The sequence below is a fragment of the Leptodactylus fuscus genome, chromosome 4 (genome assembly GCF_031893055.1).
Source record: "Leptodactylus fuscus isolate aLepFus1 chromosome 4, aLepFus1.hap2, whole genome shotgun sequence".
In the NCBI taxonomy this organism is placed as follows: Eukaryota; Metazoa; Chordata; class Amphibia; order Anura; family Leptodactylidae; genus Leptodactylus; species Leptodactylus fuscus.
This window is the reverse complement of record NC_134268.1, coordinates 132153344-132181291: the sequence shown is the minus strand read 5'-3', so window position 1 is coordinate 132181291 and position 27948 is coordinate 132153344. Positions and strand designations below refer to the sequence as shown.

At 43.4% G+C, this 27948-nt stretch overlaps 2 protein-coding genes across 3 annotated transcripts in view; one reads left to right on the top strand and one right to left on the bottom strand.

Moving 5' to 3' along the window:
* ICE1 (interactor of little elongation complex ELL subunit 1) overlaps positions 1-27948 on the bottom strand; it is a 205076-nt gene that overhangs the window by 71904 nt on the left and 105224 nt on the right. The gene's annotated exons all lie outside the window — the stretch shown is intronic.
* GALNT12 (polypeptide N-acetylgalactosaminyltransferase 12) overlaps positions 1-27948 on the top strand; it is a 49385-nt gene that overhangs the window by 9846 nt on the left and 11591 nt on the right. The window contains exons 2-6 of the mRNA XM_075272209.1: positions 16728-16897; positions 20152-20341; positions 22661-22846; positions 23395-23512; positions 23993-24169. Of these exons, the coding sequence (XP_075128310.1) occupies positions 16728-16897; positions 20152-20341; positions 22661-22846; positions 23395-23512; positions 23993-24169 (841 nt within the window). The remainder of the gene's footprint in view (positions 1-16727; positions 16898-20151; positions 20342-22660; positions 22847-23394; positions 23513-23992; positions 24170-27948) is intronic.

Genomic DNA, 27948 nt, shown 5'->3' with positions numbered 1-27948 from the left:
TTTCCCACTTTTATGGATGCCTTGCTCAGCTTCATTTATATTGGGAGAGCCTGTTTCAAGGGGCTGATGATCAAGGATCAAGGTGGTTTTTGCATTTACATTCTCATCTCTTGCACCTTAAGTTCCACCCAATACAAAGCATTAAGCATAACTACTTTTCTGTGTTTCAGTTAGTTCCTACATGTTAGACATTTAAGATTCTAAAAAGTACGTGCATATTTGATTAGTTTATGATGAGGGTTTCTAATTTTACAAGTGAAACAAATTCATCCAGCATGTTTTAGGTGTGAACTGTAAGCTGCAATTTATATTTTTTGATAAAAACTAGAGATGAGCGAACACTAAAATGTTCGAGGTTCGAAATTCGATTCGAACAGCCGCTCAATGTTCGTGTGTTCGAACGGGTTTCGAACCCCATTATAGTCTATGGGGAACAGATACTCGTTAAGGGGGAAACCCAAATCCGTGTCTGGAGGGTCACCAAGTCCACTATGACACCCCAGGAAATGATGCCAACACCTCTGGAATGACACTGGGACAGCAGGGGAAGCATGTCTGGGGGCATCTAACACACCAAAGACCCTCTATTACCCCAACATCACAGCCTAACAACTACACACTTTACACACTCAATACCACCTCTCTGACAGTAGGAAAACACCTTGAAACATGTGTATTTGGCACTTGCAGTGAGGAGAGCTTGTCACCAGCAGTGAATTTGGCCCTTGTAGTAAGTTGAGGTTGGCACCAACATTTGTTTTGAAAATCAGGGTGGATTGAGCCTCTAACCAGCAGAGTTTGGGCAAATTCATGGTGGAGGGAGCCTCTAAAAACCCCAGTTTGGACCAATTCATGGTGGAGGGAGCCTCTAACCAGCCCAGTTTGGGCAAATTCATGGTGGAGGGAGCCTCTAAAAAACCCAGTTTGGACCAATTCATGGTGGAGGGAGCCTCTAACCAGCCCAGTTTGGGCAAATTCATGGTGGAGGGAGCCTCTAACCAGCCCAGTTTGGACCAATTAATGGTGGAGGGAGCCTCTAACCAGCCCAGTTTGGACCAATTAATGGTGGAGGGAGCCTCTAACCACCCCAGTTTGGACCAATTCATGGTGGAGGGAGCCTCTAAACAGCCCAGTTTGGGCAAATTCATGGTGGAGGGAGCCTCTAAAAAACCCAGTTTGGACCAATTCATGGTGGAGGGAGCCTCTAACCAGCCCAGTTTGGACCAATTAATGGTGGAGGGAGCCTCTAAACAGCCAAGTTTGGACCAATTCATGGTGGAGGGAGCCTCTAAACAGCCCAGTTTGGGCAAATTCATGGTGGAGGGAGCCTCTAAACAGCCCAGTTTGGGCAAATTCATGGTGGAGGGAGCCTCTAACCAGCCCAGTTTGGGCAAATTCATGGTGGAGGGAGCCTCTAAACAGCCCAGTTTGGGCAAATTCATGGTGGAGGGAGCCTCTAACCAGCCCAGTTTGGACCAATTAATGGTGGAGGGAGCCTCTAACCAGCCCAGTTTGGACCAATTAATGGTGGAGGGAGCCTCTAACCAGCCCAGTTTGGACCAATTAATGGTGGAGGGAGCCTCTAACCACCCCAGTTTGGACCAATTCATGGTGGAGGGAGCCTCTAACCAGCCCAGTTTGGACCAATTCATGGTGGAGGGAGCCTCTAAAAAACCCAGTTTGGACCAATTCATGGTGGAGGGAGCCTCTAAACAGCCCAGTTTGGGCAAATTCATGGTGGAGGGAGCCTCTAAAAAACCCAGTTTGGACCAATTCATGGTGGAGGGAGCCTCTAACCAGCCCAGTTTGGACCAATTAATGGTGGAGGGAGCCTCTAAACAGCCAAGTTTGGACCAATTCATGGTGGAGGGAGCCTCTAAAAACCCCAGTTTGGACCAATTCATGGTGGAGGGAGCCTCTAACCAGCCCAGTTTGGACCAATTAATGGTGGAGGGAGCCTCTAACCAGCCCAGTTTGGACCAATTAATGGTGGAGGGAGCCTCTAACCACCCCAGTTTGGACCAATTCATGGTGGAGGGAGCCTCTAAACAGCCAAGTTTGGACCAATTCATGGTGGAGGGAGCCTCTAAAAACCCCAGTTTGGACCAATTCATGGTGGAGGGAGCCTCTAACCAGCCCAGTTTGGACCAATTAATGGTGGAGGGAGCCTCTAAACAGCCAAGTTTTGGGAAATTCATGGTGGAGGGAGCCTCTAACCAGCCCAGTTTGGACCAATTCATGGTGGAGGGAGCCTCTAAACAGCCCAGTTTGGGCAAATTCATGGTGGAGGGAGCCTCTAAAAACCCCAGTTTGGACCAATTCATGGTGGAGGGAGCCTCTAACCAGCCCAGTTTGGGCAAATTCATGGTGGAGGGAGCCTCTAAAAAACCCAGTTTGGACCAATTCATGGTGGAGGGAGCCTCTAACCAGCCCAGTTTGGGCAAATTCATGGTGGAGGGAGCCTCTAACCAGCCCAGTTTGGACCAATTAATGGTGGAGGGAGCCTCTAACCAGCCCAGTTTGGACCAATTAATGGTGGAGGGAGCCTCTAACCACCCCAGTTTGGACCAATTCATGGTGGAGGGAGCCTCTAAACAGCCCAGTTTGGGCAAATTCATGGTGGAGGGAGCCTCTAAAAAACCCAGTTTGGACCAATTCATGGTGGAGGGAGCCTCTAACCAGCCCAGTTTGGACCAATTAATGGTGGAGGGAGCCTCTAAACAGCCAAGTTTGGACCAATTCATGGTGGAGGGAGCCTCTAAACAGCCCAGTTTGGGCAAATTCATGGTGGAGGGAGCCTCTAAACAGCCCAGTTTGGGCAAATTCATGGTGGAGGGAGCCTCTAACCAGCCCAGTTTGGGCAAATTCATGGTGGAGGGAGCCTCTAAACAGCCCAGTTTGGGCAAATTCATGGTGGAGGGAGCCTCTAACCAGCCCAGTTTGGACCAATTAATGGTGGAGGGAGCCTCTAACCAGCCCAGTTTGGACCAATTAATGGTGGAGGGAGCCTCTAACCAGCCCAGTTTGGACCAATTAATGGTGGAGGGAGCCTCTAACCACCCCAGTTTGGACCAATTCATGGTGGAGGGAGCCTCTAACCAGCCCAGTTTGGACCAATTCATGGTGGAGGGAGCCTCTAAAAAACCCAGTTTGGACCAATTCATGGTGGAGGGAGCCTCTAAACAGCCCAGTTTGGGCAAATTCATGGTGGAGGGAGCCTCTAAAAAACCCAGTTTGGACCAATTCATGGTGGAGGGAGCCTCTAACCAGCCCAGTTTGGACCAATTAATGGTGGAGGGAGCCTCTAAACAGCCAAGTTTGGACCAATTCATGGTGGAGGGAGCCTCTAAAAACCCCAGTTTGGACCAATTCATGGTGGAGGGAGCCTCTAACCAGCCCAGTTTGGACCAATTAATGGTGGAGGGAGCCTCTAACCAGCCCAGTTTGGACCAATTAATGGTGGAGGGAGCCTCTAACCACCCCAGTTTGGACCAATTCATGGTGGAGGGAGCCTCTAAACAGCCAAGTTTGGACCAATTCATGGTGAAGGGAGCCTCTAAAAACCCGTTTGGACCAATTCATGGTGGAGGGAGCCTCTAACCAGCCCAGTTTGGGCAAATTCATGGTGGAGGGAGCCTCTAAACAGCCCAGTTTGGGCAAATTCATGGTGGAGGGAGCCTCTAACCAGCCCAGTTTGGACCAATTAATGGTGGAGGGAGCCTCTAACCAGCCCAGTTTGGACCAATTAATGGTGGAGGGAGCCTCTAACCACCCCAGTTTGGACCAATTCATGGTGGAGGGAGCCTCTAAACAGCCAAGTTTGGACCAATTCATGGTGGAGGGAGCCTCTAAAAACCCCAGTTTGGACCAATTCATGGTGGAGGGAGCCTCTAACCAGCCCAGTTTGGACCAATTAATGGTGGAGGGAGCCTCTAAACAGCCAAGTTTTGGGAAATTCATGGTGGAGGGAGCCTCTAACCAGCCCAGTTTGGACCAATTCATGGTGGAGGGAGCCTCTAAACAGCCCAGTTTGGGCAAATTCATGGTGGAGGGAGCCTCTAAAAAACCCAGTTTGGATCAATTCATGGTGGAGGGAGCCTCTAACCACCCCAGTTTGGACCAATTCATGGTGGAGGGAGCCTCTAACCAGCCCAGTTTGGACCAATTCATGGTGGAGGGAGCCTCTAAAAAACCCAGTTTGGACCAATTCATGGTGGAGGGAGCCTCTAAACAGCCCAGTTTGGGCAAATTCATGGTGGAGGGAGCCTCTAACCAGCCCAGTTTGGACCAATTAATGGTGGAGGGAGCCTCTAACCAGCCCAGTTTGGACCAATTAATGGTGGAGGGAGCCTCTAACCACCCCAGTTTGGACCAATTCATGGTGGAGGGAGCCTCTAACCAGCCCAGTTTGGACCAATTCATGGTGGAGGGAGCCTCTAAAAAACCCAGTTTGGACCAATTCATGGTGGAGGGAGCCTCTAAACAGCCCAGTTTGGGCAAATTCATGGTGGAGGGAGCCTCTAAACAGCCCAGTTTGGGCAAATTCATGGTGGAGGGAGCCTCTAACCAGCCCAGTTTGGACCAATTAATGGTGGAGGGAGCCTCTAACCAGCCCAGTTTGGACCAATTCATGGTGGAGGGAGCCTCTAAACAGCCCAGTTTGGGCAAATTCATGGTGGAAGGAGCCTCTAACCAGCAGAGTTGTGGGAAAGCAGGGTGGAGGGAGCCTCTAACCAGCAGAGTTGGTGGAAATCAGGGTGGAGGGAGCCTCTAACCAGCAGAGTTGGGGGAAATCATGTTGGAGGGAGCCTAGTATTAGCAGAATTGTGCAACGCTTATGGTGGATGAGTATGAGGATGCGGAGGAATTGGAGAGGTTGAGTACAGACATGGAGTTTCATGTTGGGGTGCTTTACACAGGTGGGCACAAAAATGAAGGCTCTATCCAGTGGTGGTTCATTTTTATCAAAGTGAGCCGGTCGGCACTCTCAGCTGACAGACGGGTGCGCTTGTCAGTGATGATGCCACCGGCTGCACTGAACACCCTCTCAGATAGGACGCTGGCGGCAGGACAGGACAGCACCTCCAAGGCATATAGGGCAAGTTCAAGCCACAGGTCCAACTTCGACACCCAATACGTGTAGGGCGCAGAGGGGTCGGAGAGGACAGGGCTGTGGTCGGAAAGGTATTCCCGCAACATGCGCCTATACTTCTCACGCCTGGTGACACTAGGACCCTCCGTGGCGGCACTTTGGCGAGGGGGTGCCATCAAGGTGTCCCAGACCTTAGACAGTGTGCCCCTCGTTTGTGTGGACCGGTGAGAACTTGGTTGCCTACTGGAGGAACTGCCCTCCCTGCCGCCAACGTCACATGCTGGAAACATCTCCATCATATTCTGCACCAATTGCCTGTGGCAAGCATTGATGCGATTGGCCCTCCCCTCTACCGGAATAAAAGACGAGATGTTGTTTTTATACCGGGGGTCAAGGATAGCAAAGATCCAGTACTGGTTGTCCTCCATGATTTTGACAATACGCTTGTCGGTTGTAAAGCACCCCAACATGAACTCAGCCATGTCTGCCACAGTGTTAGTTGGCATGACTCCTCTGGCCCCACCGGAAAGTTCAATCTCCATTTCCTCCTCATCCTCCATGTCTACCCATCCGCGCTGCAACAATGGGACGATTCGAAGTTGCCCGGAAGCCTCCTGTATCACCATCACATCATCGGACAACTCTTCTTCCTCCTCCTCCTCCTCCTCCTCCTCCATTAAACGCAGTGAAGCGGACAGATGTGTGGACCTACTCTCCAGCTGTGACGGATCGGATGCTATCCCTAACTCCTCTGTGTGATCTGAGTTATCCCTGATGTCAATCAGGGATTCTCTCAGAACACACAAGAGCGGGATTGTAAGGCTCACCATCGCATCCTCAGAGCTCACCCTCCTTGTGGACTCCTCAAAGACCCGTAGGATGTCACAAAGGTCTCTCATCCATGGCCACTCATGGATGTGAAACTGAGGCAGCTGACTTTGTGGCACCCTAGGGTTTTGTAGCTGGTATTCCATCAAAGGTCTCTGCTGCTCAACCACTCTATTCAACATCTGAAACGTTGAGTTCCAGCGTGTGGGGACGTCGCACAAAAGCCGGTGTTGTGGCACATGCAGGCGTTGCTGGAGAGATTTTAAGCTAGCAGCGGCTACTGTCGACTTGCGAAAGTGGGCGCACATGCGCCGCACTTTCACCAGTAGCTCTGGAACATTGGGGTAGCTCTTTAGGAAACGTTGCACCACTAGGTTGAAGACGTGGGCCAGGCATGGAACATGTTGGAGTCCGGCAAGCTCCAGAGCTGCTACCAGGTTCCGGCCGTTATCACAAACGACCATGCCTGGGCCCAGGTGCAGCGGCTCAAACCATATTGCCGTCTCATCGAGGAGGGCATCCCTCACCTCGGAGGCAGTGTGCTGTCTGTCCCCCAAGCTGATCAGCTTCAGCACAGCCTGCTGACGTCTACCAACGCCAGTGCTGCAACGTTTCCAACTCGTAGCTGGGGTCAATCTAACAGCGGAGGAGGAGGCGGTGGCGGAGGAGGAGGCGGTGGCGGAGGAGGAGGCGGTAGAGGAGGAGGAGGAGGGGGGTGTTCTTCTCGTGTCCCTGCCAGGAATGTTAGGCGGGGAGACGAGGTACACCGGGCCAGTTTGGGAAGCAGTCCCAGCCTCAACTACATTCACCCAGTGTGCCGTCAGTGAAATGTAGCGTCCCTGTCCGCATGCACTTGTCCACGCGTCGGTGGTCAAGTGGACCTTTGTGCAAAGCGCGGAACTAAGGGCCCGCCTGATGTTGAGTGACACGTGCTGGTGCAAGGCGGGGACAGCACACCGGGAGAAGTAGTGACGGCTAGGGACGGCATAGCGAGGTGCCGCAGTTGCCATCAGGTCCAGGAAGGCGGGAGTTTCAACAAGCCGGAACGCCAACATCTCCTGGGCCAGCAGTTTAGCGATGTTGGCGTTCAAGGCTTGCGCGTGTGGGTGGTTAGCAGTGTATTTCTGCCGCCGCTCCAATGTCTGAGAGATGGTGGGTTGTTGTAAAGAAACGCCTGATGGTGCCTTTGATGGTGCAGGAGAAGGAGATAAGACAGGACCAGGGGAGGATGAGGTAGAAGTCAACAAAGTGGCGGAGGCAGATGAAGTGGTGTCCTGGCTCGTCCTCTGGAGTGCATCGCCAGCAGAGGCAGAGGCAGTGGCAGAGGCAGTGGCAGTGGCGTGAACGGCAGGCGGCCTTTGTCCTGCCGTTGCTGCCTGCCACTGATTCCAGTGCTTGGATTCCAAATGACGGCGCATTGAAGTGGTGGACAGGTTGCTCTTCTCAGAGCCCCTAATCAATTTCGAGAGGCAAATTGTGCAGACAACACTATATCTGTCCTCGGCGCATTCCTTGAAAAAACTCCACACCTTCGAGAAACGTGCCCTCGAGGTGGGAGTTTTTCGGGGCTGGGTACGAACTGGAACATCTTGGGAGATTCCGGGTGTGGCCTGGCTTCGCCTAAGCTGCTGACCTCTGCCTCTGCCTCTAGCTACCCTTTTTGGTGCTGCACCTGCCTCAACATCCACACTACTTTCCCCGCTTGACATCCCCCCTGTCCAGGTCGGGTCAGTGTCCTCATCATCCACCACTTCCTCTTCCAACTCCTGTCTCATCTCCTCCTCCCGCACAATGCGCCGGTCAACTGGATGCCCTGACGGCAACTGCGTCACATCATCGTCGATGAGGGTGGGTTGCTGGTCATCCACCACCAAATCGAACGGAGATGGAGGAGACTCTAGTGTTTGAGCATCTGGACACAGATGCTCCTCTGTTAGGTTCGTGGAATCGTGACGTGGAGAGGCAGGTTGAGGGACAATGAAAGGAGCGGAGAACAGCTCTGGGGAGCAGGGACAGTTTGGGTTATTGTTCTGTAAAGCTTCGGAATTTTGGGAGGAAGGAAGACAAGACTGTTGGGTAATAGGAGGAGAGGAGGCAGAGTCTGACTGGCTGCTGGACAATGTGCTGTAAGCGTTCTCTGACAGCCATTGCAAGACCTGTTCCTGGTTCTCGGGCCTACTAAGGTTTGTACCCTGCAGTTTAGTTAATGTGGCAAGCAACCCTGGCACTGTGGAGTGGCGCAATGCTTGCTGCCCCACAGGAGTAGGCACGGGACGCCCTGTGGCTTCACTGCTACCTTGCTCCCCAGAACCATTCCCCCGACCTCGCCCACGGCCTCGTCCACGTCCCTTTCCGGGAGCCTTGCGCATTTTGAATTCCTAGTTAGAAATTGGCACTGTATACCAGTAGTAAAAATTGTGGGTGCACGTAACCCCAATATATTCTTTGAATTCCCAGTCAGACACTGGCACTATATGGCAGTAGCAAGAAATGAGGGTATTTGTATTCCCAATATACTCTTTGAATTCCCAGTCAGACAATGGCACTGTATACCAGTAGTAAAAATTGTGGGTGCACGTAACCCCAATATATTCTTTGAATTACCAGTCAGAAACTGGCACTATATGGCAGTAGCAAGAAATGAGGGTATTTATAACCCCAATATATTCTTTGAATTCCCAGTCAGACAATGGCACTGTATACCAGTAGTAAAAATTGTGGGTGCACGTAACCCCAATATATTCTTTGAATTCCCAGTCAGAAACTGGCACTATATGGCAGTAGCAAGAAATGAGGGTATTTGTATTCCCAATATACTCTTTGAATTCCCAGTCAGACAATGGCACTGTATACCAGTAGTAAAAATTGTGGGTGCACGTAACCCCAATATATTCTTTGAATTACCAGTCAGAAACTGGCACTATATGGCAGTAGCAAGAAATGAGGGTATTTATAACCCCAATATATTCTTTGAATTCCCAGTCAGACAATGGCACTGTATACCAGTAGTAAAAATTGTGGGTGCACGTAACCCCAATATATTCTTTGAATTACCAGTCAGAAACTGGCACTATATGGCAGTAGCAAGAAATGAGGGTATTTATAACCCCAATATATTCTTTGAATTCCCAGTCAGACAATGGCACTGTATACCAGTAGTAAAAATTGTGGGTGCACGTAACCCCAATATATTCTTTGAATTACCAGTCAGAAACTGGCACTATATGGCAGTAGCAAGAAATGAGGGTATTTATAACCCCAATATATTCTTTGAATTCCCAGTCAGACAATGGCACTGTATACCAGTAGTAAAAATTGTGGGTGCACGTAACCCCAATATATTCTTTGAATTACCAGTCAGAAACTGGCACTATATGGCAGTAGCAAGAAATGAGGGTATTTATAACCCCAATATATTCTTTGAATTCCCAGTCAGACAATGGCACTGTATACCAGTAGTAAAAATTGTGGGTGCACGTAACCCCAATATATTCTTTGAATTACCAGTCAGAAACTGGCACTATATGGCAGTAGCAAGAAATGAGGGTATTTATAACCCCAATATATTCTTTGAATTCCCAGTCAGACAATGGCACTGTATACCAGTAGTAAAAATTGTGGGTGCACGTAACCCCAATATATTCTTTGAATTACCAGTCAGAAACTGGCACTATATGGCAGTAGCAAGAAATGAGGGTATTTGTATTCCCAATATACTCTTTGAATTCCCAGTCAGACAATGGCACTGTATACCAGTAGTAAAAATTGTGGGTGCACGTAACCCCAATATATTCTTTGAATTACCAGTCAGAAACTGGCACTATATGGCAGTAGCAAGAAATGAGGGTATTTATAACCCCAATATATTCTTTGAATTGCCAGTCAGACAATGGCACTGTATACCAGTAGTAAAAATTGTGGGTGCACGTAACCCCAATATATTCTTTGAATTCCCAGTCAGAAACTGGCACTATATGGCAGTAGCAAGAAATGAGGGTATTTGTATTCCCAATATACTCTTTGAATTCCCAGTCAGACAATGGCACTGTATACCAGTAGTAAAAATTGTGGGTGCACGTAACCCCAATATATTCTTTGAATTACCAGTCAGAAACTGGCACTATATGGCAGTAGCAAGAAATGAGGGTATTTATAACCCCAATATATTCTTTGAATTCCCAGTCAGACAATGGCACTGTATACCAGTAGTAAAAATTGTGGGTGCACGTAACCCCAATATATTCTTTGAATTCCCAGTCAGAAACTGGCACTATATGGCAGTAGCAAGAAATGAGGGTATTTGTATTCCCAATATACTCTTTGAATTCCCAGTCAAACAATGGCACTGTATACCAGTAGTAAAAATTGTGGGTGCACGTAACCCCAATATATTCTTTGAATTACCAGTCAGAAACTGGCACTATATGGCAGTAGCAAGAAATGAGGGTATTTATAACCCCAATATATTCTTTGAATTCCCAGTCAGACAATGGCACTGTATACCAGTAGTAAAAATTGTGGGTGCACGTAACCCCAATATATTCTTTGAATTACCAGTCAGAAACTGGCACTATATGGCAGTAGCAAGAAATGAGGGTATTTGTATTTCCAATATACTCTTTGAATTCCCAGTCAGACAATGGCACTGTATACCAGTAGTAAAAATTGTGGGTGCACGTAACCCCAATATATTCTTTGAATTACCAGTCAGAAACTGGCACTATATGGCAGTAGCAAGAAATGAGGGTATTTATAACCCCAATATATTCTTTGAATTCCCAGTCAGACAATGGCACTGTATACCAGTAGTAAAAATTGTGGGTGCACGTAACCCCAATATATTCTTTGAATTACCAGTCAGACACTGGCACTATATGGCAGTAGCAAGAAATGAGGGTATTTGTATTCCCAATATATTCTTTGAATTCCCAGTCAGACAATGGCACTGTATACCAGTAGTAAAAATTGTGGGTGCACGTAACCCCAATATATTCTTTGAATTCCCAGTCAGACACTGGCACTATATGGCAGTAGCAAGAAATGAGGGTATTTGTATTCCCAATATATTCTTTGAATTCCCAGTCAGACAATGGCACTGTATACCAGTAGTAAAAATTGTGGGTGCACGTAACCCCAATATATTCTTTGAATTCCCAGTCAGACACTGGCACTATATGGCAGTAGCAAGAAATGAGGGTATTTGTATTCCCAATATATTCTTTGAATTCCCAGTCAGACAATGGCACTGTATACCAGTAGTAAAAATTGTGGGTGCACGTAACCCCAATATATTCTTTGAATTACCAGTCAGAAACTGGCACTATATGGCAGTAGCAAGAAATGAGGGTATTTGTATTCCCAATATATTCTTTGAATTCCCAGTCAGACAATGGCACTGTATACCAGTAGTAAAAATTGTGGGTGTATATAGCCCCAATTCTATTGCTAGGGGACTTGCAGGGTATTTCTGGGGTGAAGGTGGGGGGGCACACCGTTGGAACGGGTATCGGGGTATATATCGGGTATACGGGAATACACTGACAGTGTATTCCATTCAGGATCCTGGGAAAGCTGGGTTGCGGCGATTGAGCCCGTCAGTGCCACGTTACACTGACAAGCTTCTCCCTGGAATTTAGCTCTTACAAGAGCTGTTGGTTGTCTTCTCCTTCCTATCCTAGCCTGTCCCTGCCTACCCAGAATCTAAGCCCTAGCTAGCTGGACGGAAACCTCCGTCCTCGGTGAATTGCAAGCTCAGAATGACGCGAACCTGGGCGGCGCTGTTCTTTTAAATTAGAGGTCACATGTTTTCGGCAGCCAATGGGTTTTGCCTACTTTTTTCAACGTCACCGGTGTCGTAGTTCCTGTCCCACCTACCCTGCGCTGTTATTGGAGCAAAAAAGGCGCCAGGGAAGGTGGGAGGGGAATCGAGTAATGGCGCACTTTACCACGCGGTGTTCGATTCGATTCGAACATGCCGAACAGCCTAATATCCGATCGAACATGAGTTCGATAGAACACTGTTCGCTCATCTCTAATAAAAACGTATTTTTCCAGATTTTCTCCGTGGAAAAATTATTTTACAGGTGTACCCAGAATTGGAATGGGTACTTGCAGCTGTCCATTTGTCACATCGTAGACAAGGCACACATCATAGACAATCACACACAGACAAAACAGACAAAATTACACTCGAAAATAGCAACTCTATAGATAACACCAATGTATCTACTACTCCCCTCCCACCACACAGTATGTCTAGAAAACTCGCCCATAGACCTCAACTTTCTAATACCAGATGTCTAGTGTAAAATAAATAAGAAATATGCCTCATTTAGTCGGCTCCATTCGGTTGCCAACCATGGCCATGAGACTGCTGTAAAGCATCTCACTAAACCAGGTGGGATTGAAAAAAGTGAAGTACCATCAGTGCTTTCCAAGTCCGCATCATTTAAGAGTCATACCTGGTTTTGGCATCAAACATATGTGCTAAACTCTTTGTGGCTTTGAATTAGTGTTAAACCACAAGGGATAAATAGTATTTGCGGCCGGTGCCACCTTGGATGTCATATTTTATCCACATTTGACACCATGTCAAATTTGTCTGCATAACATTAAGTGCTGTATATTTTGCCTTCTACAAATGAATGTAGCACAAAAAATATAGGGCAATACTGGGTAGTACTATTAAATAAACCACATTTGGCCAGCAGGCCAAACTACCACACACACGACAGGATAATTATAAAAATATATAAATTTTATTTAGACAAGTACATAAAAAGTAATAATAGATTGGAGGTAAAGAATGCATCAGCTATGGATGCAATGACATACAACTAGGCTTTCATAATGAAATATGCTTTGCATTTATAGTCAATACAATATTCAGTGAAAAGAGTTCCTCACCACATAAGAATGGACATCATTAGCTACATACAAATGGATGAAGATCCAAATCATTAGCACTTCTTACTAGAGGGCCAATACATTTATATTTGATATTGTAGACAAAAGAAAACATATGAACAACATTGAGCTTTTACCTGTAAGTATGTCATGCATAAGAACGCGAGTGGGGCGCGTTCTTATGCATGACATACTTACAGGTAAAAGCTCAATGTTGTTCATATGTTTTCTTTTGTCTACAATATCAAATATAAATGTATTGGCCCTCTAGTAAGAAGTGCTAATGATTTGGATCTTCATCCATTTGTATGTAGCTAATGATGTCCATTCTTATGTGGTGAGGAACTCTTTTCACTGAATATTGTATTGACTATAAATGCAAAGCATATTTCATTATGAAAGCCTAGTTGTATGTCATTGCATCCATAGCTGATGCATTCTTTACCTCCAATCTATTATTACTTTTTATGTACTTGTCTAAATAAAATTTATATATTTTTATAATTATCCTGTCGTGTGTGTGGTAGTTTGGCCTGCTGGCCAAATGTGGTTTATTCTACAAATGAATGTAAATTTACTCTTCCAACACTGGGTTGTAGTTGAATGACAACAATGAACCTCAAGCTGCTGATGCTGGTAGAGCAATGTATAGGATAACATAGGTGTGATTGAGTTTCCTACCCATTCTACTAAATAGCGTGAAGGTTCGAATGAAAGCTTCTATGTTACTTGATAAAGGTGAAGTAGAGTATGATACATCCTGCCAGAACATACAGCGATTGTGTACAGGAAACAGTTTCTGAGGTTTTTTTTTCATTATTATATTCTGAGGTTGTGACTCTACAGTTTAATGGCAAATAATAATTAAAATTAGCAATAGATAGCTTAAGGGTTTCATTACTAACTGTTTTGTTAAAGCATAACTAAACCTTTTTACAACTTTTGATTTTATAAAATTTAGAGAAAATGAGAGTGGAGGAAGGTCCGTTCAGACAGTTCTATATCTGGCATTATAAAACGTGCAAACTTGCAGAGATATCAGTGGTTGAAAACACTATTGGGATTGGGATATTTATATGAAGCTGCATAATATATATGCTATAAATATTCCAATCCTGACTGTATTTTCAACCAGTGTTATCTCTGGAAATAATATAGACATGTTATTGTCTATATATAATAAGGATGTAGTGTATAATATAACACTGCATTCTTAGAGAAACTCTGCTTTTGTATGACACCAAAAGCAAGTATATTCGATTTCTAATGTCTGAGATATAAGTATTTGAAGTGACCCTCCCCTACCTCATTTTCTCTATATTTTACCCAGCCCCCTACTCCAAGTCCATACATAGTAAGGCTGAGTTCACGCATTCTCAAAAAAAGTATGTCCAGCAACCATTGAATAAAATATAACTTTTACTTTATCAAAAAATAAAAAGGAATCATCTTACATGCTCCAGGAACAAGACAGAAGAAAAAATATCCGCTTACGCGTTTCGGGACATGTTGTTGCGTCCCTTAGTCATAGCAACATAGTCATTTGCTATGACTAAGGGACGCAACAACATGTCCCGAAACGCGTAAGCGGATATTTTTTCCTCTGTCTTGTTCCTGGAGCATGTAAGATGTTTCCTTTTTATTTTTTGATAAAGTAAAAAGTTATATTTTATTCAGTGGTTGCTGGACATGCTTTTTTTGAGAATTTTTGAACATTGTTGACCCTTTGCAGTCAGGGTTTTGTTCGATGCAACCATATCGGATTTACAATTGAGTCTGATGTAGCATTCATCTTTTGTATTTCTGAGTTCACACAGGGTATTTTGGTCAGGATTTTGAGGTCGGATCCGCCTCAAAATCCTGACTAAAAAGACAGGTGGAGTCACTTTGCGAATCCACCTGAAGACACTTCTTCCTCCCGACTAGGCCCATTCATTTGTGCCGGAGCGGAATGCGCGACTGGATGCTGGTACACTGCATCGACTTCCAGTCGCAGCTACCCGTATTTTGGACCAGAACCTGAGATGGCCTAAGGGTCAGTGCACATGGAGTTTGGGCACGGATTTTGATGCTGGATCTTTCAAAATCCTCGCCAAATAACTCAGTGTGCAGTGACCCTAACATTCAGTGAGTCAGAAACAGCTCTCAATACAAAAGTCAGGGAAAGAAAAGAGAGATTCACCAAAAGGAGACAAAATTTGTTAATAAAGTATATTACACAATTTATTAATGACAAAAAATACTGCCGGTAAATCAAAAGTTGTCTGAAAGTTTAGTTACACTTTAAAGAGGACCTTTCACTGCTTACAACAAATTCAGCTCTTTGTATCTTTTAATAATTTAACTCCACTGATTCTGACACACTTGGAATTTTTCTGCGCTGGAATCAGTGGAGTGGTGACTATCAACAGATTCTAAGAACTAGAATTGGTGGAGGTGGTGAAAGGTCCTCTTTAGCACCTTCCCGACATCCACCATAATCATATAGTGGGTGCCGGGTCTTTAAAGATGGCAGCCACTCTGCTGCAACGATCTACCGGTCTAATGCACAGCCCAGACCCAGAGCTTATGCAGTTAGAGTATTAGTTAGCTTGCTCTGATTGCGGGCATTGCAAGCCAGTGCCCCTCAAAGTTAAAATATTTTCTCCGGCGTCAGTCCCCACCAGCCCCATACTTTTAGGGTATGGGGCTGGTGGGGATTAGCAGAAAAAGGAACCCATTGAATTCACTGGGAGGTTTTTTTTTCAGTGCTTAAATTCTACACCCAATTCCTCACCATTTTTCTCCGTGTGAATGGACCCTTAATGTTGAAGGCTGGCTTTCATATGGCTAGATCGTGGGAGCTGACCTAGGACCCATTGTGGACCCCCTCAACCCACCGGGGAGACCCATAATATTGAGAGTAAACTCCATGACAAGGAATTAATTGCACTATATAGACATACATTTACAAAAATATGTAAACATTGCCTTCATATATGAAACATTCTACTAGCCTGGTAAGCACATTATTACCCATGGAGTGGAAACCTCAGTATTACTGGGCCACCCTGGATGTGACACCTTAGGGTGCCTTCACATGGTGTAGCGTGCTCCTTTAGACATGTATACACGTGTCCGAGCACGGCACTTCAAAACAGAGCCCATTGATTTCAATGGGTGCCGATATACGCGCGCTACCCATTGAAATCAATCGGAGGCTTTTTTACCTATTGATTTCAATGGGTAGCGCGCGTATATCTGCACCCATTGAAATCAATGGGCTCTGTTTTGAAGCGCCACGCTCGGACACGTGTATAAAGGAGCGGCGAGCTACGCCGTGTGAAGGCACCCTTATACAGTAACATCGTACATTGTAAGGGGCTTGGAAGCTGTTGGTTACTATTTGGGCAAAGTTATTTCCATGCTCCAGCACCAGAAGGTATTTATTTTAAAGGCCATTGAATTCATTTTAACACATAATATATTTACGTTTCAGAAAAAAATTTTTTTTTACAGGTTAAAGGTATGACTATGGGGACTAGATTTGTCCCCAGTTTTGCCAATTTATTTATGGGGAGGCTTGAGGAGCTATTTATTTGGGGTTCTCATGCTTGGTAAAATAGCATCATGTGTTGATGGTATATTCTCAATAAAAGTTGCATCTTTTCCGAAGTCGAACAAGCGCGGTGCTTTGTTTGTGGTCGCCACCACATGTTGATGGCATAGCCATTGGTCGTTTTGGTTCCTATTTTAGAGCAAAGTCAGAGTGATCATTCCTTAAAACCTCAAATGCAAAAATCGAAAAATGCCATTGGTGGCAAGGACTTAAGCAGAACGTACTGTTGCCTACAGTATTGTGTACCTTAGTGATATGTAAACTTTTTTCCATTATTTAATGACATCACATCTTTGTTCACAGGTGTAAAACTGTGAAATATGACTACTATAAGTTACCCAGAACATCTGTTGTCATTGCCTTTTACAACGAGGCTTGGTCAACACTTCTACGGACGGTGCACAGTGTCCTGGAAACTTGCCCAGACATCCTCCTTGAGGAAATTATTCTTGTTGATGACTACAGCGACAAAGGTAAGTAATACATATTACCTTATATAAGATATTTCATCAGCCATAACAGGAAATATTAATAAAATAATGAAACATGCAAGTAGACTCTGAACCTGTGCCATGAAAGGAGAGCTGTTTATGGGGTATAGGTATATAGAGAGATAATCATGGATAGGGATATGAATAACCTATATAAACAGTGTTGTAGAGGAACAATTACCAGCTTGGTACATTAGAAAACTCCCACGAAATATCACAAACACCTTTTTTAAAGCAGGTAGGCATAGAAGCTACACATTCGTGATCCAGTCAGCGGACATATGAACAATGGTCTGCACACTCTTCACAGACTCTTTTGCTTCTGATTTTTGCCATCTCCACGTTAGTGGATTATTGATATACTATAAATCTTATGTCTGATATGTATGGATCTCGTGAGTTCATATGATGCGGCCACAGTTGGTCTGCTATGTGGACATGTTGTTTGTGTGGTATTCATATAATTTTTGGTTAATGCAATTTTGTGGGTAAAACTACTGTCTACCTGCAAAATCAATGTGAATACTGCACTATCAACATGTCAACATAGTTTTCAGCCACAATTTGTGAACACATTGCACATACCACACCCTAAAATAAAAGCAAACCCAAATCCTAAATAAATAAATAAATAAAATACAAAACCTAGACCCCTACCACAGGTACAGGCCTCACATCCCAAAATAAATAAAAAACTCCAATTAAAAGACCCTACCCAGAGAATGCGTATATGCTGAGAATTACACTCATGGAAATGGGAAGTGGTACTGTGCAGTGTCCGGCTAAACAAATAACAGATACTGATAATTATGACAAGAAATGATACTGTGACCTGTCCATATATACAGAACAATAACAGATACTGAGAATTACACCCATGACGAGACATGGTACTATGCACTGTGCATATCATGTATGCAGAATAAGAGAATTACAGCCAACATACAGGACAGGAGAAGGGCTTCTGTGCACTGTAGATTTGTACATTACAAATGAAGAGGGACTGTGCAGTATCTATGTATCCAGGACAAGATATGTAACAAGTTGTGCAGTGCAATGTCCCTATAATATAAAAAAATGTTAAAATTTACTTTGCATTGTCCATATATATAGAATAGGGAAAGTGGTACATTGTTTATGTATACAGAACAAGGGAAGTGATACTATGTAGCCTCCATATACAAAGAACACAGCAAGAAGCACCTTCTTATGCTGATGACGCCCTGGTTATATACCGGTTTCTGTTACATCACGCCTACTACAAAACACCGGTAAATACGTGTTTGCATTTTCTAACGTTATGTCTTTCTGAATCAATTGTTTTTTCACCATCTCCTAACATGTCTAAATCTGACATTCCTAATTCAGTCTGAGTTACTCCCATGTCTCAGCCAACGTACCCACAGTCTTGGGGCTTTGTTTGACTCAGACCTTTCTTTTACGCCGTATTCATCTTCACTCTCCTTTCAACTGCACTTAAAAAACATGTCTAAAATTTTCCCTGACACTTTATAACATGAAACATCAAAAACCATTATTGTTGCTCTGATTCAGTCTTGTCTTATTTACTGTATCTCCATGGTGAATGGGCTTCCTTTCACTTCTTTCCCCTTTAAAATCTATCCTGAATGCATCAACCAGACTCCTATTTTAGTTCCGTGCCTTCAGCTTTTGTCACCAAATACACTAGTTGCCCTTCCACCACAGTGATTGTAGGACACCTTTTAAATTCACTTTGTCTGTACTTACCCAGAAACCATCTGATCACTGGCTTATACTACCTTGTTTTATAAAACATGACTGGACTATTTTACCAAGCAAGCACTTTACCTTTCCTTACAAATTGTAAGCTCCCGTGAGCATGGCCCTCACTACTATTGTTTGACTTGTTTGATCATATATTTGTTATGGATCTGTAATGTTTGTTGTGTGTACAGGAACTGTTTAAGTGTATGTTCACACAAATCTGCTTCAGGAATTAGGAAACTTTTTTGATGTTTTTTTTTTTTCATGATGTGGTTTTGGTCACATTTTTTGATGCATTTTTTCATTGTGGTTTATGCCGTTGGTTTTTTTGGTCAACCACACTGCATTGAACTGGAAACTTCACTTTAGCCTAAGGCCCCACGTTGCGGAAACGCAGCTTTTTTTATTGCTGCAGTTTTTTTTTTTTTAAGTGAAAGGCAGGATTCGCTACAAAAAGAATGGGAGATATACAGGAAATTCTTATACTTCTCCCTTCTGTTCAATCCACTTCAGGCTTTGGCTCTAAAAAACGCAACAAAATCTGCAACAAAAAATCTGCGCTTCCGCAACATGGGGCTTCAGCCTTAAAATACGCTTGCAGTTTTTGATACGGATTTTGCAAAAAATGCATAAAAACTGGGACAAAAACAATGTATTTCGCATCAAAATCAACCTGTAAAAAGCTCTGTGTGAACATACCCTAATGTGTAAAATGTTGTGGAAGTTGAGCATAAGTTTACACACTTGAGTTCAGTTTAATTAAAACTGAGATTTATCCCTTCCAGTTTCCATGTCAAAAAGCTTTAGCTCTTTACTTTGCACATGATGCAGGCAATTTTTTCAGCGTTTTCAGTGTTTACAAACAGACCATTTTATTCATAATTCACTATATCTAAATTCCATATACCAAATTGACTGTTCCTTTAAATATCTTGGTCATTTCTAGAAAATGTCATGAGCTTAAATGCCTCTAACAAAAATTACATCACTTGAGTTAGTTGGAAATGTACTGTGTCGGTATTTAAGGCCTACGTTCCAGATCCACTAGCCACTATGGTAACACTATGGGAAAATCAAAACGAAACAGCAAAGACATCAGAAAAAGAATTGTGGACCTTCACAAGTCTGGTAAATTCCTGGCAGCAATTTCCAAATGCCTGAAGGTCCGACATTAATGTGTTCAAAAGATAATATGCCAGTTTAACCCATTAACTGCCAATTATTAGTTTTTTTCAATAATATGGGAATCGCACCGTGAAAATTACCTCATGTGCGCAAGGCAATACATGCACATGATCAGTTTAGGTTTCCTATCACGGGCAACATCCTGCTGGAGTACATGAATGTTCTGTTTGTATTCCTCAATGACAGATGGCATTCATAGATGGGTTAAAGTACCCGATCCCCAGTTGGGGTTTATGGCAGTTAATGGGTTAACCCGTTTTGTTTTTGTTTTTTTATTAATAGTAATATATTAAATGTGCTTTTAGATCATTTAAAGGAGCCTTTGGAAAGGCATATTTCAGGGTTAAAGAAGGTTCGACTAATCCGTGCGCACAAGCGAGAAGGTCTGGTACGAGCGCGTCTCCTTGGTGCCTCCATTGCAACAGGAGAAGTTCTGACTTTTCTTGATTGTCATTGTGAGTGTCATGAAGGCTGGTTGGAACCATTATTGGAGAGGTAGGCTAACATCTGGAATATTATGAATCATGCAAATATTAGTTTCATGAATTACATGTACATATTCCCTTTCTTATTTCGATCCAGTCTTAATCTTGTATATAGATAAATAATTTGCAGATTTTATTCCCCCTTTTGGTGTGCACCCCTGTTATATTATGACATATCCCTAGGATATATTGTTAATTTGAGATCCGGCCCTGCATCGATCAGTTGTTTGTTTTCCCACAGTATACACAGGAAGAGGAGGATAACTCCATAGTGCAAATTTCGGTTACTCACAGGACTCCCTTATGATGTAAATGATTTGCCAATGAATGTGTTAAAGCCTTGTAATATTTGACTGCACTCTCAAAAGCCTGCAGATAGTAGAACACAATTTTATTGGTCTAGATCATCAGCCATCAGGCTTATAAGTAAATGTGCATCATAGATTATTAGGCATCTGTAATATATTTAAAGACAACGTTTCATGCCCTTATCGATTTGTTGGTATGTATTTTATGCCTTTATAAAGCCGACAGTGCGCTGAATTCGGCATGCTCCAGCTTTCCCGGTATGCACCCCTTTGGTGGTGATATTGGTGTCGTTAAAGGGGCTCTATCAGCAAAATAATGCTGGTAGAGCCCCACATATGTGTGAATAGCCTTTAAAATGGCTATTCAGGCACCGCTAAAGTTATATTAAACTACCCCCCAGTTTTAAAATAATACCCTAAAAAAGAATGTGATCAACTTACCCATCATGCACGGTGGGTGGGCATTCAGGGTCCGCCGTCTTCTTCATCCACGCCTCCTCTTCCTGCGATGTCCTCGGGTCCCGGTCTTCCTCTGGCGCTCGCGAACTGACATTGCTAAAAAAAAAAAAAAAATGGCGTGGGCGCATGCGCAGTAGCCGTAGTAGAAGCAGCATGCTACTGCGCATGCGCCCAAGCCATCTTTTTTTTTTAGCAATGTCAGTTCGCGAGCGCCGGAGGAGGACGGGACCCAAGGACATCGCAGGAAGAGGAAGCGTGGATGAAGAAGACGGCGGACCTTGAATGCCCACCCACCGTTCATGATGGGTAAGTTGATCACATTTTTTTTTTAGGGTATTATTTTAAAACTGGGGGGTAGTTTAATATAACTTTAGCGGTGCCTGAATAGCCTTTTTAAAGGCTATTCACGCATATGTGGCGCTTTCTAAAGGCAGGAGAAGAATAGCCTTTTTTAAGGCTATTCCTAAGTGCTAGTCTTAAAAAATGGGATTCTAATAATAGAATCCCTTTAATGAATTGAAATTGTTTTATTGTTTAGTGGTCATGATTTTTTTTGGATTTGGTTTCTATCCCATAGTCCACAATTGTTTTTGATTGGTGCAGTATTAGCCCTTGTTCATTTTTAAGATATACTTCTAGAAAGCCAACAGTGGTGCTGTTAATTTCAGTACATATATCTCACCACTGTCAGAAGGGTAGGCCTTACAACTTAGCATCATCGCACCATTTGCAGTAAGGAACGCTCCTCTTCGACAGTATTCTTCCATAGACTTGTGCTGTCGAGGTGGACATTCCTTATCATACAGCGAAGATGCTAAGCTGTAAGACCTGCCTTTCTGGCAATGGGGAGATGTTGGTGCCGAAACTAACAGCACCAATATTTCCACCACTGGGGCCCATACTGGGAAAGCCAACAATGCAGCTTTCTAGCAGTATACAACAAATTGTGCCTGGCCCCCATCTATAACAATGACTGTGGCAGATATCAGCTGGGGAAGGCCACATATTGACCAAAACTTCCAGGCGTTATTAGTTTTATTTAATTCCACATATTGGCCTGATGCTGATGATCTGTACCAATATTTACATATAACCCTGATGTCCTGTACCAAGAAAGGCATGTTCTGATAACATGACTGATAAATTTATGAGAGTGCTGTAAACTACTAAATGGCTCAATACACTGTGTAAACAGTCGGCCATTGCAGGGCCATGTGTGAGACTCCCACGGATCTCAAATTAATGACCTTTCCTGAGGTTAGGATACGTGTTGTCCAGTTTAGCAATAAAATGTTATTGCTTGTATAATGAGCAGTTATAAAATATACTGATATACGTAAACAAAAGAAGCGTCCATGGTCAGGTGATGGACACAGGGTGCACAGCTCATTAGAGTCACAGCACAGTAATCCCATCTCTGTCTTGTATTGTACTTGTTTTATATGTTGTATGCAAGCCCTCAAATATACAGTACCATAGAATTAATGGTGCTCTAAAATTAAATAATAGTAACAATATTAATTTTGGGACAGCCTTTCTAATTTTTTTTTTTTTTTGTTCAGGATCCGAGAAAAAGAAAGTGCAGTGGTTTGCCCTGTAATTGATGTGATTGATTGGAATACCTTTGAGTACCTGGGCAATGCTGGAGAGCCTCAAATTGGAGGATTTGATTGGAGACTTGTCTTTACTTGGCATGTAGTCCCAGAAAAAGAACAAAAACGTAGACGTTCAAGTATTGATGTCATCAGGTATGTACATTAAAGACTAGAATGGTAACAAATCTTTCATATCTAATGTTAGGTTCACACTAGTATTTGGGATTATGGTTTTTCGTATCCGCTTGGGGACCTGAAAAACGGAAACCCTATTTGCTTAAAAAGTGATTATCTGCGGATCCCCTAGACTATATTGGGGTCTGCCCGGTTTCCACCCGAAAAGTCCTTTTTGCAGGGCCTTTCTCTCTGCATATTTTAAGCGGAACTGGGGACTGAGTCCCCGAACGGTCACCATTCGCTAGTGTGACCTCAGCCTAACACAGCTTCCACAATGCTGCATCTATCTCTTTCTATTAAATCATAGTAAATCATTTTAGTGATGCTTTCTAGTTTTTCTTAACAGTAATTCTTTCTTTTACAGATGTTTTCCCATTTTCTCACATAGATAAATAGCTACTGTATTAAAATACCAAGCAGAGGATTTTACTCTGTAAATCTGTAGACTCTTGCATCTCTGTCTCTTCATTGTCTGTTTATGAAGCATTTGCATGTAATTTACCATACTGACTTTTATTTCTTAGTTCGCCAACAATGGCTGGTGGGCTTTTCAGTGTGAGTAAGAAGTATTTTGAATACTTGGGATCTTATGATACTGGAATGGAAGTTTGGGGAGGAGAAAACCTGGAATTCTCATTTAGAGTAAGGAATTGTACTTTTTATTTCTTGAACATGGTATCCAATCTGCAGACAGCATGTCGTAGAGCAGAAGGAGCCAAGTATATATAATTTTGTAGTCAGTTTTTTCAATGTTTTCTTGATCTGAGTTGTCCTATTAGTAATTGATAGCCTTCCTGTATTAATGTTTGGACTTTATCCAACTTTATCTCTAATGTTACTTTATAATATAATAAGGTAATTTCCAATCACATGAATAGACGTGAATAAATGACAAGTTACACTAGAACTTTTTTTAGATTGATAAATATATTTATATATTTTATTTTTAGTACACAAGGGTATGATGCTGTAAACCAGTGCTTCATCACTCTTATTCTCAGGATGGCTTATCCTACTGATCTGGCATTATGTTATAAGATAGGACTACCTCTTGAATCTGGGTAGAATATAATATTTAGATTAAAAAAACTATTTTGTTTCAATGTGGTTTTGTTTTTATAGATCTGGCAGTGTGGTGGTACACTTGAAGTTCACCCATGTTCCCACGTAGGACACGTCTTTCCAAAGCAAGCCCCATACTCTCGTAGTAAAGCACTGGCTAACAGTGTTAGGGCAGCAGAAGTTTGGATGGATGAATATAAAGAGCTTTACTACCACAGAAACCCACATGCCCGTTTGGTAAGATGTCTGCTAGGATGGTGTTAATGATTATAAATTTCTTGTTATACTTTTTATTTATTTTACTGAAACCATAAGTCAACCTTGTCTGAGATTTGCTGCATTAGATTTAGAACAGTAGGGCATCTGCATTTGACAAAAAAATCTACCATTAACAGTATACTGAATACTAACAACGCAGGCTGAGAAAGTCATACTGTGTTTTAGATCTTGCACTCCAACTGTCACATTTGGAAAATGATCCAGCAAACAGGGGGTTACCTGTTGATAGACTATTAATAACCTTATAATAATAATAACCTCTTAATGTTACTTTGCACAGTCTTATTTTATTACTTTGTTATTGTCTGAATCAATTTAAAAGGTAAGCTTTCTGTAGTTAGTGTGTGTGTGTATATATATATATATATATATATACACATACTGCTCAAAAATATACAGGGAACACTCAAATAACACATCCTAGTTCTGAATGAATGAAATATTCTCATTGAATACTTTGTTTTGTACCAGAGGTTGAATGTGAAGACAACAAAAATCACACAAAAATCATCAATGGAAATCAAATGTATTAACAAATGGAGTTCTGGATTTGGAGTCCCCCCCAAATTAAAGTGAAAAAACACACTACAGCCATTAGGTACCGAGATGACATCTTCAGACCCCTTGTGAGACCATATGTTGGTGCGGATGGCTCCTAATGCAGGACAATGCCAGACCTCATGTGGCTGGAGACTGTCAGCAGTTCCTGCAAGATGAAGGCATTGAAGCTATGGACTTACTCGCCCGTTCTCCAGACCTGAATCCAATTGAGCACATCTGGGACATCATGTCTTGCTCTATCCACCAACGTCACGTTTCACCACAGACTGTCCAGGAGTTGGCAGATTCTTTAGTCCAGGTCTGGGAGGAGATCCCTCCGATAAGGTTGCGGATGGTTATTAGGAGTATGCCCAGGCATTGTAGGGAGGCCACACACACTACCGAGCCTCATTTTGACGTTTTAAGGACATTACATCAAAGTTGGATCAGCCTGTAGTGTGTTTTCTCACTTTAATTTTGGGGGTGACTCCAAATCCAGGCCTCCATTGGTTAATAGATTTGATTTCCATTGATGATTTTTGTGTGATTTTGTTGTCATCACATTCAACTTTGTACAGAACAAAGTATTCAATGAGAATATTTCATTCATTCAGATCTAGGATGTGTTATTTTGAATGTTCCCTTTATTTTTTTGAGCAGTGAGTGTCTATCTATTTATATAGTGGGGGAAGGTAGCTTGGTAGCAGCAAAGGTGAGGACCCACACAGTCAGACAGGGACAAAAATATGCAGCAAACAGGTTTATTTAGAAAAAAAACCAGGAGAAATAAATAAACCTTCACTTCAGGGACAAAATGATCAAAATAAAATACAGACTTCATTTCAGGCAAAACCAAAACAAAATCCTGCTTATCTGAGCGACTAACTAAACAGAAATGATAACCTAACTATACTTGTGACTTACTACCAGCCACACGAACAAAACAAGAATGATATTGTCTCACTGGTCTCAGGGTTACAGGACAGACCCAGCCACCTCCTCTCACTCCCTGGATCTGTACTAGAATGCAGGAACTACAGCCCTTTTCTGGCCCAGTAATGAGCCAAGGACTCACACCTGGAGCTGAGGCTTATTCAAGACCCGCACTTGACCACTTATAAGTTGAAAACCTGGGGGAGATATAGCGAGATTCCAGAACTCTGCCCTGTCACCTTCTCATAATATATTTACATATATATATATATAGATAGATAGATAGATAGATAGATAGATAGATAGATAGATAGATTACTGCCCTGGTCAGATATGTAATAAATAAATAATGAAGGGCAAGGATGTTCTAATGCAGTGAAAGAGGTAAAGATGGAGCAAAATTAAAAGTCGTAAGTTTTATATGTTAAAAACCACATTTTGTGCAAAAATATTTTGGCTAGTTTTCTGTCACGGTGTGACTCTAGGTCTCAGCATGTTCATGTTGCTGTGCTATAGGGTAATTCAACACTTACTACCAGATTTCCACTTGTAATTAATTTACTGTCTTTTTCGTTTTACAGATTTGGGAGGAAAATGGGGGTGCATCTTATAGTCTAAATGTAGTAGGGTGGGTCACAGGAGGCAGGAACAGGGTCGCCCGGAGTGATACAAGACCGCAGCCAGCTGGAGATGGCTGGCTGCAGGACCTGTCTATCTGCTGTAATAGTATGGCAGAAGCTGGGCCTTTAAATATGGCAGTTGCTCTGAAACAGAGCTGCCACCATAGTTACATGGTCTCATCTGTATTACATTGCTCTTTGTTATGTACATGAGTTTGAGGCTGTGCAAAATGTAGAGAAAATGATGGTGGGGGAGGGTCAGATCAAACTTTTATAATTTGGACAATGTAAAATGCATAAACTTGCTTTTGGTGTCTTATGAAAAAGGAGATTCTCTTCTTTCATATGACAGGTGCATTGCTATCTACATTTTCAGATATAGTCTTGGTGGTGGTGGGGAGGGGGCGGAGTCTTGGTGGTTCCACCCCTTCCACCTTCCTCCCGGGCTATTTAAACCCCTCTCACCCATAGAGCCATGCTTGTCCACATCTGTGTACAAGCTTTTTTGCCTATTGTGCTGCTTGTTAGCAAATCTTGAATTAACCCTTGTGGTGCATTTAAGCATAGGTGGCTCGGGTGTGTGTGTTTTGGGTGGGTGGGGGGGGACTGATGGCCACCCAGTACAACGCCAAAGTAGAGAAGTTTTGATCCCTCTACCGGGAAGACAATCCTTTGGCGGTGGATGCCCTGTCAATACCTTGGAGATTCAAACTGGCATACGTTTTTCCTCCGATTCCCATGATTCCAAAGGTATTGGTGAAACTCAGGCAGGACCAGACTTCGGCTATAGTGATCATTCCGTTCTGGCCGAAAAGGGCATGGTTTACCCACCTCATTCTGATGAGTTAAGGGACCTACTGGAGGCTTCCACAAGTCCAAAACCTGGTAACTCTAAACAGACAGCTCTGCCAGGACCTGGACAGATTCAACCTCACTGCCTAGAGGTTGACCGCGCCGTATGCGGAGATAGAGAACTGTCCCAGGGCATTCTAAGAATGTTGGCCCATTCAAGAGCGGAATCAACTAACCGGAGCTATCAAAGGATCTCCCGGATATTTCAAAGTTGGTGTGCAGATAGGCAGCTCAACAACTCTGCCATCGAGTCTGTCTTGGAATTTCTACAAAGCGGCCTGGAAAAGGGGTTAACACCAGCCACCTTGAAGGTTCAGGTCTCAGTTCTTTCCGCTCTCCTGGGGACCCGGTTATCACAAGATCCTCTAATCAAGCAATTCCTCAGAAGGGCCGCTAGGCTTCGGTCCCTAAGTGGGACCTGGCTGCGGTTCTACAGGGACTTTGCTCTCCCCCCTTTTGAACCCTTGTCTGAAGTGGATTGGAAATACCTATCTTACAAGGTTACCTTCCTGTTGGCAATAACCTCCGCCAAGAGGGGTTGGAGAATTACAGGCCTTAGCGGCGTCCGAGCCTTTCATCACCTTCTTCTCCGACAGGGTACAACTGAGGTTCGTCCAGGGATTCTTACAAAAGGTGCCTACCTTTCGTAATATCAACCAGGTACTTTCCTTATTGGCCTTTTTTCCCTCGCCCACGTTAGAGTGGGAGGAAAGGATGCATAAGCTGTACTTGGTCAGAGCATTACGCATTTACCTAGATTGTACAGCTGCTTTCCGAAGGTCGGAGAATCTG